The sequence below is a fragment of the Neomonachus schauinslandi genome, chromosome 11 (genome assembly GCF_002201575.2).
Source record: "Neomonachus schauinslandi chromosome 11, ASM220157v2, whole genome shotgun sequence".
NCBI classification, from domain to species: Eukaryota; Metazoa; Chordata; class Mammalia; order Carnivora; family Phocidae; genus Neomonachus; species Neomonachus schauinslandi.
In genome coordinates, this window is record NC_058413.1 from 12,704,012 (window position 1) to 12,718,619 (window position 14,608).

Genomic DNA, 14,608 nt, shown 5'->3' on the forward strand with positions numbered 1-14,608 from the left:
CACAAAGAAATCACCTAAGGCACTGAAACATTTACTGATGCCTAGGTGCTACTCCCAGAGGTTCTGATTTAATCGGTGTGAAGTGAGGTATGGACATCGGGATATTTTAAAGCGTCCCAGGTGACCTTAATTTGCAGCACAAACAAGGAGTCCTTCCTTCTCCCCCTTTAGGGGAGTCCTTCCTTCTCCGTGCCTGGGTTTGTGCTGGGGCGTCAACTCTCCGGGGGTGGGGGCGAGATTCACCGAGCTCGGCCCTCTCGCCCCTTCCTACAAAACAGTTAAACTCCGACCTCTCCGCGATAACCCAAAGGACTTGACAGCCAGGCTGCAGGCGCTCTGCACTCCGCCCAAGCCTCTATGGTATTTTGGCGTCCTCTCTAGCATTTGCAAGGCGACTTCGCCTTCAGCCACGGCCGGCGGCTCCCTCTCTATGGTAGCGGATTTCCCAGCGCCGCCTCGTTGGTACTTCATTCCGGAAGCGAGTCCGATCAAAGAAGAGGCGGGACTTCCCTCCCGGAAGTGACCCACGTGCTTCCGCCTTACCCTACCTGGTCGCACGGTGAGTTTCTAGTGTTTGCCCGAAGTTGGGGACACCGCGGGCATTGTGACTGGCCCCAGGCCGTGGTAAGTGACCTCTCACCTCATGGTGACCCTGATGATGGCGCCGCCATTTCAGAGGTGCAGCCCCTGAACCGGGACCTGTGCACCTTAGGTACGCGTGTTTTCGAATTCCCAGGGCCCTGGAGGTTCAGGCCCGCGGTTTAGTGTTCCTTTCGGGTCTCTGGATCTTCTCCTGGGTAGAGGTGACCACGAGGGACTGGGGCGCCAGGGCTCGATTTCCAGCCGTTCCATTGACATGCTATGTGACCTTGGGCTAGGCAGTGTTCCCTTTCTGGGCCTCAGTTTCCACATCTGTGAGATGGGGTGGTTGAGCTCACTGAGGTCAGTGACCCCTGCCAGCCCCATGTCCTATGAATCCTCCGCATCCTCTACCCTCCTCGGGAGGGGAAATGGAACGGGAGGGGTGGAAGCTGACGGTGATGTCTGCTCCCAGGACTAGGAAGCCAGAAGGAGATCTCTTCCACCGTGCAGGGCTGAGATGGATCCGCTCAGGGCCCAGCAGTTGGCTGCGGAGCTGGAGGTAGAGATGATGGCTGATATGTACAACAGGTAAGGGCGGACAGTGCGCTCCCTTGTCTTTGAGAATGATCCTAGGTCACCTTTTCTCAGGGTGCCTTTTGGAGGGTACCCGCCCCCACCTACACTCCTCATGGTTGAGGGCTAATGCAGAGGCGGTTTGGGGGTCACTAGAACGAGTTGGACATCTAGATTGGGATGTAGTTGGCGAGCCAGTAGCTGAGCAGGAAGAGAAGCACCAGTCCAAGCTCTGGTCGGGTTCCAGGAACAGTTGAGCGCTTGCCTTTGTGACAAACAGCACATGGCCGACTTAGTGGTTAACATGTCTTTCTTTCTTTCTTTTTTAAAAGATTTTATTTATTCATTTGACAGAGAGACACAGCGAGAGAGGGAACACAAGCAGGGGGAGCGGGAGAGGGAGAAGCAGGCTTCCTGCCAAGTAGGAGCGTGATGTGGGGCTCAATCCCAGGATCCCGGGATCACGACCTGAGCCAAAGGCAGACGCTTAATGACTGAGCCACCCAGGCGCCCTTGTGGTTAACATTTCTTAAACTCTTACTCCATCTCAGGCACATGCTGAGCAGTTTACATGCCTTAATCCTTTTTAAGCTTCAAAATGATCCACTGGGTCAATTTTAGTTGTCCCATTCTAAGGTGAAGACATTGAGGCTTCTAGAGGTTAAATAACTTTCTCAGGGGTCACAGCTGGTCAGTAACAATGTCAGGACCAGTACCTCAGTCCAACTCCAAACTAGTGCCCACAACCATTTGGCAGATTTGGGAACAAACTGTAACTGCACCAATCACCACTAGTTTGACCTGGGGCAAGATACTTGGACTGTTTGATTGGTGGTTTTCCCATCTATAAAATGGAGGTAGGGGCGCCTGGTTGGCTCAGTCTGTTGAGCATCTGACTGTTGATTTCAGTGCATGTTGTGATCTGAGGGTCACAGGATCAAGCCCCACATTGGGTTTTGTGCTCAGCAGGGAGCTTTCTTGAGATTCTCCCTCTGCTTCTTCCCTGTTCGCCTGCACACTCATGCCCGTGCACATGCTATCTCTCTCTCTCTCTCAAATAAATAAATAATAAATCTTTTTAAAAATAAATAAAATGGAGATAATAACGGTACCTACCTTGTGGAGATCCTATAGATGTTAAATGTAGAAATGTATGACAGGCTCTTAGTATCAAGCCCAGTATGCAGTAAGTAGTCCACACGTGTTTGCTGTTTTTATTGGCTTAAGCCCCCTGGTATTTTCTCTTGATGGTTTATCTTGGAGGCTATATATTAGAATACTTCCAAATATTTTTTTTTTCTTCCAAATATTTTAAAATAATTTTAAAATGCAGGCTGCGAGATCAGACTCTGTGGGTTTATATGCCAGCTTTACATGATCCTGAGGCTCTCCATGCCTTAATTTCTTTATCTGTAAAATGGGGATAATACTGTGCCTACCTCATAGGGTTATTAAGGACTGCATGACAAGCCGTGTCAAGCACTTAGCATGATGCCTAGAACATAGCCAGTACTCAACTAATGGTTCCTATTTAAATAAACACAGGCTCAGATCAGGTGAGCACTCTCAAGGACCTCCTAAGATGGTTGAAATGCAAACTGAGGGTTTATACTGCCTTCCTGGGAGATGAAATCAGCATTGCAGGACAGGAATGATGGAGAGTTCCTTGTATGCCTCAGGATGCTGCTGACCTGACCTTACCCTTCCTTCCCCCACCCCCACTCCCAGAATGACCAGTGCCTGCCACCGGAAGTGCGTGCCTCCCCACTACAAGGAAGCAGAACTGTCCAAGGGCGAGTCTGTGTGCCTGGACCGCTGTGTCTCCAAGTACCTCGACATCCATGAGCGGATGGGCAAGAAGTTGACAGAGTTGTCTATGCAGGATGAAGAGCTGATGAAGAGGGTGCAGCAGAGCTCTGGGCCCGTGTGAGGCCCCAGACAGCATACACCCCAAGGTGTGCCCTGCCCCTTCCCACTTGTCTAATAAAAGTGCCCCCATTGGGTGTCATCTGTGAAGACTGCTGGGCCTCGGCTCCCTCGGGAGAGCCTCCAGGAGCCCAGAATATGGTAGAGCTACTTTCCTGGTTGAAGAAGGGGTATTTGTCCCACTGCGATGTGCCTGTGTATGTACATGTACGTGTGTGTATATATATATATTAAAACAGGTTTCTTGATGCCTACTACACATAAAGCAGTGTGCCTGGCACAGCGTCTACCAGCAGAGGGAGTCTCGTGGTGTTGAAAAGCACAGACTGGTGCGATGTTCTGGCTTGTATCCCAGGTTAGCCTCTTGCTGTATGACCCTGAACATGTCACTTCACTGTGCTTTAGCTTCCTCATCTGTAAAATGGGGATAATCATAGGGCTGTGGCGAGATTTAAATGGTTTAATATGTGTCCAGCATTTAGAGTAATGACTGGGACATAGGAAGTGCTCAATAGATACGAGCTGTATACATAACAACCTAAAATTTAAGTGGAGTCAGGCGGGCATTTTTCCAGATAAATATTTAGAGGAACGAGTGAACAGGAGATGGGATTTGAGAAGGAAGGAGCCAACCCCTGGGTTCTAAGTGGCAATATCCAAACATGTGAGGGGACCAGGTTCATGTGTGATGTGAGTGATCCAGGGAGGGGACTGAGTGAAAACCACTGTCATTCACGGTTTGCCTGAATCAGGGACTGCGCTCCTCACCCTTCATACAACATCCGGTCTAGCTCTTTCCACCATCTTTCCGTGCCGCCATAATGGTGCACACGAATGTCCTGGCAGATGTTCGCAAGAGCATTGACAATGCGGAAAAGAGGCAAGCGCCAGTTTCTTAATTAGGCCGTGCTCCAGAGTCATCGTCTGGTTTCTGTGGTGGTGAAGCATGGTTACCTTGGTGAGTCTGAAATCATCGATGATCACAGAGCCGGGAAACTTGTGGTCATCCTCACGGGCAGGTTAAACAAGTGTGGAGTGATCAGCCCCAGATTCTATGTACAGCTCAAAGATGTAGAAAAATGGCGGGATAATCTGCTCCCATCCTGCCAGTTTGGTTTCATTGTACTGACAGCCTCAGCTGGCGTCATGGCCCGTGAAGAAACAAGACGAAAACACACAGGAGGGAAAATCCTGAGATTCTTTTTCTAGGGATGTAATGCATGCAGATAAAACACCTCAATGGGGGAAAATACCTGATCTAATCCACTCAGGTGGGCTCAGGGGCCCTATTAGGCAGTGGAGGCCCGGAGCGCTGGTTGCTTGTCGGAGGTCTCACGAGGGGAGTGGGGGCTGACTGCTGCTCTTGCTGTCTCCGTGAGGAGACCGCTGCCTCGAATTCCTGAGTGTCCTGAAGAGCTGTGCGGCTTCCAGAATGTGTGGCTCGCTCCCTCCAGGTGGGGTTTTGGTTGACGTCAATGCCCCTGTGGCAGTGCCTCTGTAGTAGAGAAAGGTGGGTGTTGGGCATGGAACCTCACCAGGTCACTGGGCATGGAGTAAAGGAAGCACTAGAGGCAGTGAGTTTGGGGCTTAAAAGGGCAGGCCCAGGGGCTCCGGGGTGGCTCAGTCGGTTGAGCGTCCGACTCTCGATTTTGGTTCAGGCATGATCTCAGGCTTGTGAGGTCAAGCCCTGCCTTGGGCACTGCAGGGTGGGTGTGGACTCTGCTTAAGATTCTCCTTCTCCCTCTGTCCCTCCCTCTACCTCTCCCTCTGTTAAAAAAAAAAAAAAAAGTGCAGGCCCAAGCCAGACCACCTGGGGTGGAATTTTCTAGCTGTGTGATCCTGGGTGAGGCATTTACCTGCCGACTGCCTCAGTGACCCCATCCATAACATGGTAGTAGTGGTGCCTGCCTCCTTGATTGAGTGGTGTGAAAATGAAACGTGTTAATAACTGCAACACTTAGGAAAATGCCTATCTCTGTCAGGTTAAGTGCTCGATAATGTTAGCTTGTTTGTTTGTTATTGCTGAGTTTGGTGTGAGAAGACACGGGATAGACCCTGGGAAACTCTTTTTTTTTAAAGATTTTATTTATTTGACACACAGACACACAGAGAGGGAACATAAGCAGGGGGAGTGGGAGGGGGAGAAGCAGGCCTCCTGCGGAGCAGGGAGCCCGATGCGGGGCTCGATCCCAGGACCCTGGGATCACAACCTGAGCGGAAGGCAGATGCCTGATGACTGAGCCACCCAGGCGCCCAGACCCTGGGAAACCCTCAAAGCGGAGCGCCCTGACCTTAGCGGCAGGCAGAAAGTGAAGGCTCCTTTCTAGGTACTGAAGTGCAAGCTTGGGTCAACAGGTGGCGCTGTCTGCTCACAGGCTCGGCAGGGCTGCGGGCAATTCCACAAAGGCCTATTATTTGCCCCTTGGGTGCCGGCGGCCTCTTGGTAGGGAGAGGGCAGTGGTGAGAAAGATACTGTGCCTGCCCTCGGGTTTAGCAAGGAACATCAAAAATTCTGATAGTGCCTAGCGGGAACATTTAGAAGGGGTAGTGGGAGCGGAGAGAAGAGGTTCCAGCTGGAGGAAATAGTACTTGCAAAGGCTTTGAAGTGGCAGAAAGTGTGGCGCGTTCAAGAAACAGCTTCAGTGTGCCTGGAGTGCCGAGTGTGAAAGGAGGTGGTGGTGAGAGATGAGACTTGGGGGCTGGGCAGGCAGAGCTCCAAAAGAGCCTTGAGAAGCTGTGTTAAAGGAGTTTGGGATTTTCTCTTGCCCAGGGCAGCCGCAAACTGTTGGAGGATGTAAACCCTGGCAGTGAAAGAGATCTGCGTTTCTGAGGCTCTGCCCGGCTGCCAGTTGGGTGGGTAGTGGAGAAGGGTGGTAGGGAATGGATTAAGGGGAGAGGTGCCGGGGAGCCAGTAAGAATAGCTCTTCGGTTGCAGTGCTGTGCTAAGAGGTGTATTAGTTCAGTTAACGTTTATAACAACTCCCAAGCGGGTATGGTTATTCTCACTTTACAGATGAAGAAGCTGAACTCTGACAAGTTAGTTACTTGCTGAAGGTTACACAACAGACAAGGGACAGAGCCAGGATTCCAGTTTGTTCAGACAGCAGAGCCCACTTTTAACCACTCCTCTAGAATTGGGGGGACATGGGGATGCTCCCTCAAGAGGTACATGTCAGCAATTTCATATTTCATTCGACAATATTTGTTATTGGCTGCTACATGCAAAGAGCTACAGAAAGTATCCAAAGTGAATTTGCTTGGTCCCAGCCCTCGTGAATATTGTGGGGAGCGGAAGGGGGTACAGGAGAAATGGAACACACATACATAGGGTGGTAGGATAGTTTAGGTTCTTTCTGCCATAGAGCGGAGTCCAAAACTCCTAAGCCTTGTGTATTTTTGCTAGATTATCAGTATTTATTTATTTAAAAGATTTTATTTATCTGAGAGAGAAAGAGCGTACAAGCAGGGGGAGCTGGAGAGGGAGAAGCAGGCTCCTCACTGAGCAGAGAGCCCAATCCAGGGCTCGATCCCAGGATCCTGGGATCGAGCCTCACATCGGGCTCCCTTCTCAGCGGGAAGCCTGTTTCTCCCTCCCTCATTTGTGTTCCCTCTCTCGCTGTGTCTCTCTCTGTCAAATAAATAAAATCTTTAAAAAAATAAAAAAAATAAAATCAGGAAATGGCTCTCAAAAATCTGGATTTGACTTCTTTTGAAAGTTTAGAATATCTAACCAGTCAGCCTCCATTCCTGCTTGGCAGCAGCCAAGGATGAGCAGCAAAACTCCCACTGCTAATTTCTTCCCTCATCCTCTGCTTGACCTGTAGGCATTTGGTCTGTGCCTGCTCCGGGCTTTCAGGTGAGCCGGACGCTAGGTGAGAACACACGTGGATGTCTGGGAATAGGCAGGCTCTAGATGGCGCGCAGGGGTCCTGCCCGAAGCCAGTCGTTCTGGTACCATCTGCTTCCCCTGAGTGTGCACTAGACCTACAGACTTGCTTCTAACACCTCAGCAGAGGCGACAGGATGTTGTTTCCAGGGTTAAGGTACAAGAGATTGGAATGGTCTTGTTCGTTCTCTCTCTCCTCTTGCTTCCCATGACGAAGCAAGCTTACATCTTGTGAGCTGCCCTGTGAAGAGGCCCGCGTGGAAGGAACTGAGGGCAGCCTCCAGCCAGCGAGGAACTCAGTCCTGCTGACAACCCCACGAGTGAGCTCAGAAGCACATGCTTCTCCAGACGACTGCAGCCCCGGCTGACACTTCACAGCTCTGTGAGCCACCACTGAGGCAGAGGACCCCTCTAAGCTGCATCCTGACTCCTGACCTAGAGAAACCAAGATAGCGAATGTTGTTTGAAGCCATGACACTTCGCGATAATTTGTTACATAGCCATCGCTAACCAACACATGTACAGTTCTCACAACTATTACAATTGAGACTATGATCTTTCTGCACCTAGAACCAGCATGGGCCAGGCACCGTTCTGGGCATCTGGGGCACATCACTGAACAAAACAGAGAAAGATCCCTGCCCTCTTGGAACCTGTATGCTAGTGGGGACAGTTTTGCATAGTAGAAGTCTGGGCTGCCAGTGCTGTTTTGAAGGAGAGACCATCTTCAGTTCCTGGGGGAAGGTTCTTAACTCCTTTCAGGCCTCAGGCCCCCATGAAACTCCAACAAAAGCCATGGATGGTTCTTTAGAAAAATGTACATGCACATAGAATTTTGCATACAATTTTAGGGATCATCATAAAAATATTTGTGGGCTGACCTGAAGGGGGTGTTGTGATGAGCATTGTTTTAAGTTCTGGGGCAAAGAGAAACGATAGAAAAATTGAATGGGGAGACATACTAAAACCAGTTGCTTTTGTAGTTGTGTTAAGTGCTACAGGAGATGTTTGGGACCTCTGGGGCTATATAGAGGAATGTGCCTCCAAGTCTGGGTGCTCAGAGAAGGATGTCCCCCAGAACGTGGTAAGTGAGATTTGAAGGATGAGTGGAGTTTGGCCGGCAGGGCCAGGTAAGTGGTGGGTTCCACGTTAAGTGGTGGGAGGGTAGTGGTGAGGGAGGCGGGCATGGGTCCTTGCCCTCACACGCACGCAGTCCATTGGATGAAACACACATTTTTTTTTAAAGATTTTATTTATTCATTTGAGAGAGTGAGTGAGCAAGCACGAGTGGGGAGGGGAGGGGAGCAGAGGGAGAAGCAGACTTCCTGCTGAGCAGGAGCCCAACGTAGGGCTCCATCCCAGGACCCCAGGATCATGTCCTGATCTGAAGGCAGATCAGATCAGATCACCGAGGCGCCCCCGAAACAGACACATCTTGTTGAATTTCATCAAAAGGAAACTCAGATATATATAGATCACATAGCAAGGGGATTTATTGCTGGAATCGGGCAAGGAGCCTTCACCCAGGAAGTGACCATTAAGCCATAATCTGAAGGATTAGTTAGATAGGCTGGGGCAGGGGAATGTTCCAGGCCCAGGAGAAACTTGAGATGGGAGAACGTGGGGTGTTAACGGGCCTGAAGAGGTCACCATGGTGAAAGCATAGAGAAGAGAGAGGCCAGAAGGGAGGCTGGGGTTGCAGGTGGGGCCCAGACGGACTTGGGAGCATTGTTGGGAGTTTGTATATCTGCCCAAGGGTCATGGGAAGCTTGTAAGGAGAGCAGTCTGATCAAATCCGTGTTTCCAGAAGATCATTCTGACTAGACCGTGGGGTCATGTGCACAGGTGGAATCAGAAAGGCTAGGTTGAGAGGGCGCCTGGCTGGCTCAGTCGGTGGGGCATGTGACTCTTGATCTGGGGGCTGTGAGTTCGAGCCCCATGTTGGGTGTAGAGATGAATTAAAAGTAAAATCTTTAAAAAAAAAAAAAAAAGCCAGATTGAAAGGGCTGCGGGAGTGGAGGTGTAGCTGCTAAGGACCTGGGCTACGGGATGGCAGTGGATGAAGACGAGAAGTCTTTAAAGATAGGGTCCACAGGCTGTCTAGTAGGTTGGATGTGTAAGGTGAGGCAGGGAGCAAGTTGGGTAACCAGTTTTGTGGCCTAAGTGACTAGGTGGCGGGTGGTACTTTCACAGACACAGGCAACAATAGAGCAGGAGCGGGTTAGGGAAGAGGAAGGTCATTTGTGGTCATTATTGGGCACTTACTATTTTAAAAAGTTTTTTTAAAGATTTTATTTTTGGGGTGCCTGGGTGGCTCAGTCGTTAAGCGTCTGCCTTCGGCTCAGGTCATGATCCCAGGGTCCTGGGATTGAGCCCCGCATTGGGCTCCCTGCTCCTCCCTCTCCCCCACTCCCCCTGCTTGTGTTCCCTCTTTCGCTGTCTCTCTCTGTTAAATAAATAAAATCTTAAAAAAAAATAAATAAATAAAGATTTTATTTTTAAGTAATCTCTACACCGAACATGGGGCTCAGACTTACAACCCCAAGATCAAGAGTCCCGCACTCCACCAACTAAGCCAGCCAGGTGCCCCCGCTTACTATTTTAGAAGATCTTTCCAGCTGCATCCTCACACCACAGTCCCCTCATTCTGCGTGCTTCATCCATTCTGGCCTTCATTCAGCACAGAATGTCTCTGGCATCCTCCTGCCGTAGGACCTCCGCATGCACTGTGTCCCCCTCTTTGGAGGGGCTGATAAATCCTACTGATTCGGACATGGGAAGCTATCTTCAGATCAGAGTACAAGCACACTGACCTCCAGTCTAGATTAAACCCCTTCCCCAGTGATATGTTGACATAGCACCCTATGTCTCTCTTCTTTGGCACCTCCTTTAGATGCAATTCCACTTTCTGTGTAATTATTCATCTCTACCTCTGTCCCATTGGACTTTGCATTCTCTGGGGGTAAGGTCTGTATCCTACTCACCATCGAATCCTTAGTGCCCGACACATGCAAAGGTGTTGTGTGTTTTTAATTGAGATATAAATTCACATACCATAAAATTAAATATTTTAAAAAAAGATTTTATTTATTTATTTGCTAGAGAGAGAGCACAAGCGGGGGCGGGGTGCTGCAGGCAGAGGGAGAAGTAGGCTCCCCGCTGAGCAGGGAGCCCTATGCGGGACTTGGTCCCAGGACCCTGGGATCATGACCTGAGCCGAAGGCAGACGCTTAACTGACTGAGCCACCCAGGCGTCGCGTAAATATTTTATTTTTTTAAGATTCCATTTATTTATTTGAGAGACAGAGTGTGAGAGAGAGCATGAGAGAGAGCAAGTGCACACAAGCAGGGGGGAGGGGCAGAGGGAGAAGCAGGCTCCCCACGGAGCAGGGAGCCCGATGTGGGACTCAATCCCAGGACCCCAGATCATTACCTGAACCGAAGGCAGATGCCTAAACGACTGAGCCACCCAAGCACCCAAGAAGAAATTAAAATTAAATATTTTAAAGATTTATATTTATTTTTTAATGTAATCTCTACATGGAAACGGGCTTGAACTCACAACCCCAAGATCAAGAGTCGCATGCTCCACCAACTGAGCCAGCCAGGCGCCCCTTTTCTTTTTTTTTAAAGATTAAAAAAAATTTTTTTTTGGTAATTTTAAAAGTAAATATTTTAAAGTATAAAATTCAGTGGATTTTAGTATATTCACAAAGTTGTACAACCATCACCCCTGTCTAATTGCACATTTTCTTTTTTTTAAAGATTTTATTTATTTATTTGACAGAGAGAGACACAGCAAGAGAGGGAACACAAGCAGGGGGAGCAGGAGAGGGAGAAGCAGGCTTCCCGCCGAGCAGGGAGCCCGATGCGGGGCTCGATCCCAGGACCCTGGGATCATGACCCGAGCCGAAGGCAGACGCTTAACGACTGAGCCACCCAGGCGCCCCTAATTGCACCATTGCCCCAAGAAGAAACTTCACACCCATTAGCCACCACTGCCCATGTTTCCCTCCTCCAGTTCCTGGCAACCACGAATCCACTTCTGTCTCAGTGGATCTGCCTATTCTGGGCATTTCATATAAGTGCAGTCATACAGTATGTGGCCTTTTGTGTCTGGCTTCTTTCACTGAGCAATGTTTACAAGGTTCTTCCATGTGGGAGCAGCATGAGTTGCTATGACCAAATATGATTACGTTGGAGATTAGTACACACACATTGTGTTTATCTACCAGTTGATGGACAATTGGGTTGCTTGCACTCTTCGGCTCTTCTGAATCACGCCGCTATGAACGCTTGTGTCCAAATTTCTGTGTCTGTGGCTGTTCTCAGTTCTCTGGGGTATATTCCTAAAAGCGGAATTTGCTGGGTCATGTGGTAACTCTATGCTAACTACGTGAGGAACTGCCAGCCTGTTTTCCAAAGCGGCTGCACCATTTTATTTACATTCTTCATGCAAAAGTTTATAATAACTATTTATTAGACAGAAGAAATAAGTTCTTCCACAGTGAACTGGATACCATTATTTCCAGCACTTAACGGACTAGAAGAGTGAGGCTCAGGAGTGTGCATGTCTTGGGCAAAATCGCACAGCTCATCAGCTGCAGATTCAGGATCAGGACCCAGCCTGTGTGACTCCGGAGCGGATGCTGCTGCTGGCCCAGCTGTGAAGCAGGCTGCAGCCAGCAGGAGAGCCCATGTGATTGGGGGTGGTGTCAGGGACACGGAGTCGAGAAAAGGGTTACCCCTGGGGTAGGGAGGGGCGCTGAGAAATCCTATCAAGTCTGATACAGAAATGTATCTTCGGTCTCTTCCCTTTTTTTTTTTTTCATCTGAACTATTAACAGTGGCTTTAAGGTTTTTAAACTGTCATAAGTTCTCTCTCCTTTCCAATATATCCTCCATTCATTAAGCACGCTAGACCACATCTATCACCATCCTTAAAAGGAAAAGAAAGGAAAGAAAAGAGAAGAAAAGAAAAAAGAAAGTAAAGGAAAAGAAGAGAAAAGAAAAAGAAAACAAGAAAACACAACCAAAACACAATCCAGGAGCTCCTGTGGGCCATCTCACAACACTGGAAGTCCTTGGCCTTGCAGAGGTCCCCCAGCTTATTTTTTCAGCTTCATGTCCCACACTCCCTTTCATTTATTCAACAAGTGTTCCCAGGGGCTCTTCACATGCCAGGTGCCGGGATAGGAGACAGGCCTACACCTACCACGTGGCTGTGGGCCCCCAGGAGATTTATAGCTCACGGGGAGGAGGCAGACAGCTCAACCAAGGAGTCAAGGTCACTGGGAGGCCTTCAGTGGAGGTGAGACTAGTGTTTTGGGGAATACATGCGCAGGGCCCCAAACCCAGCTTAGGAGACCAGACAGCTTCCAGGAAAAGGTAAAACTTGAGGTGAGTTGTGAAGGAGGAGTGCATTAGAAATGAAGAGGGGAATCTGTCATGCCCGCAAGAAGGAAGAGCAGGTGCAAAGGCAAGGAGGTATGAAACCAGCTGGCTTCACACTTCATTCCACAGGTGCTTGCTGAGGGCCTCTTAGGGGCCAGGGGCTGTTCTAGGTGCTGGGCATACAGAAGGGAACAGGGCAGACCAGGCCCTCGCCCTCATGAAGCTGACCGTCCACGAGGGGAAAATGTGGAAATGTGTTAGGGATGAAGAAGGGCAAGCATTAAAGCCATGGGGGCCCATGAACCTCTAGATCCCAGGGAGGGGGCCCACAGAACCCTGAAATTTGAATGTGAAGATGTGTGTATGTGTGCTCATGTTCACACATGCATTTTCACAGGGAGTGGACTCATAACGTTGCATATTGTATTCTCAAAGGGATCCATAACTTTTGGGTTAGAACCCTTATTCTAGGGCAGCTTGTGTTAAGCTAAGGAGTTTGACCTTGGTCTGGAACTTCTGGGAGCCAGTAATGAATTTTAAGAGGTGAAGCCATCAGAGCCTGCCAGAGAGAACTCCTTGTGCCTTTTTCATTGCTAAGCCTTTGCTCTTGCTCTTCCTCCTGGCCTGGAGGCCCGGAAAGGACCACACTTAAAAGCCAGAAGATCTGACTTTGCATCCTGCCTCCACCCACCATGTTCCAGCTGCCAGCCGCTAGCCTTCTCCCGCTGTGAAAAGCTGTGAGGTTGAGGTGAGCCCATGCTGTTTTGAGGATTTAATAGTTTTTGTTTGGCAAGTGCCCAGCATTTGGTAGCCACTCAGCAAATGTGAATTCCTCTCTGGGCTTGATGGCTTAACTGTTGAGGGATCCCCTCTTGTCTGAGGTCTTCCTGGGCAGTTGCTCACATTGCCACAGAGCTTTGTGGGTATCACCACTCACTCTTAACATGCTGTGTTGAGCTCATATCTGTACTGACTGGCCTTTGCCTCATCTCAGGAACCCACACCTCCCCTCTACTTTACCAAGAGCAATCTGAGGGTCAGGGAGGAGTCAGGAAGTGTCTGGAAGCATCCTACCACCAGGTCTTTGGAAATAATAATACTAAAAATAGCCATAGCAGTAACAACAATGAACCTTTGCTGTGTTACTGAGCACCGTGCTCAGCATTTGCCCTGCAGCACCACAAGCCCCAGTTCCATCCTTCACCTCCCGCCTCCTTAATTAGGTACTGTTACCTGAATTGACAGAGGAGGAAACCGAGGCTCAGCGAGGTTAAGCAGCTCGCCCAGGGTAACCCAGGCCAGTCACTTCCGAAGTCCAGATGCAGACCTCCAGCTGACTAACCCGTGGAAACCCGTGTAATTCTGCTTCTCGGAAAACACTACTCCCAACTGCACGGTTCAAAACCCCACCCAAGCCCGCCCTTGCATCGCGGCCAGTCTGCTCCAGCTCAGTCGTTCTCGGTTTTGGCCAAGGATACAGAGGGCGCTGCCCAATTCATCTGGGGGGCCCGAGGGAGAGGGTGAGGGTGAGCGAGTGAGGGTGAGGGTGGAACTATTAGGTGCTGGGGCGTGTGCCGGGGGAGAGTATCTGGGGACCCGATGGCGAGTCACGTGCGCGTGAAACTCGACCTAGGGGGAGGGGAAGAAAAGGGAGCCCCCGCCCCTACCTCAGGGCGCAGCCCGGGACGAGTGTAAATACAACGCTTAACTCAGTGGATCCACTTGGTCTATGCCCCACCTCAAGGATCCCGGGTGCCCGGCGGGTTCCCAGCCCCCCGACTTCACCCGAGGGGACTGAGGAGGCAAGGACACCGGACTGCGGCGCTGAGTCGCCGAGGCGCCCCGGCCCCGGCGCGCAGAGAAGTCCAAGCGCCCGTGCGGTTCGGAGCTGGGCCCGCGGCTGCAGGAGGCACGTTTGCCCCCAGACCGGAGGTGAGCAGTGGGTGTGGGTAGCGGGTCCCCAACTGCGGGTCCGCTGAGAGCCCCCCCGGGCCGTCTCCCACCGACACTCGCAGGCTCCCCAAGAAGCCCCAACCCCGTGGGTCCCGCGGCGCGCTGTCGCGTCTCTCCAAGCGTGCCCCTCCCTCCCCTTCCCTCCGGCCCCTCGGACTCCCCTCTTCCTCTCCGCCCGCTGGGCTTCACTTCCTCAATTTGGAGCAACAGTCCTGTCGGAGTTTGAACGGACTCGCGGGCGCGCGGGAACACAGAGCCCCATTTCACAGATGAGGGTACTGAGGCCCGGGGACC

General features: G+C 50.5%; 1 protein-coding gene across 3 annotated transcripts; it reads left to right on the forward strand.

Moving 5' to 3' along the window:
- The first annotated feature begins 493 nt into the window (after window positions 1-493).
- Window positions 494-3,340, forward strand: TIMM10 (translocase of inner mitochondrial membrane 10). 3 transcript variants are annotated; one of them, XM_021684848.1, is made up of 3 exons: window positions 494-624; window positions 1,055-1,170; window positions 2,884-3,340. In XM_021684848.1, the coding sequence occupies exons 2-3, from the start codon at window positions 1,100-1,102 to the stop codon at window positions 3,083-3,085; spliced, it is 273 nt and encodes a 90-aa protein (XP_021540523.1). In that variant the 5' UTR covers window positions 494-624; window positions 1,055-1,099; the 3' UTR covers window positions 3,086-3,340. The 3 variants fall into 3 exon arrangements, with proteins under 3 accessions (XP_021540523.1, XP_021540524.1, XP_021540525.1); XM_021684849.1 differs by having other exon boundaries at window positions 510-559; XM_021684850.1 differs by lacking the exon at window positions 494-624 and adding an exon at window positions 684-712.
- Window positions 3,341-14,608: the final 11,268 nt, after the last annotated feature.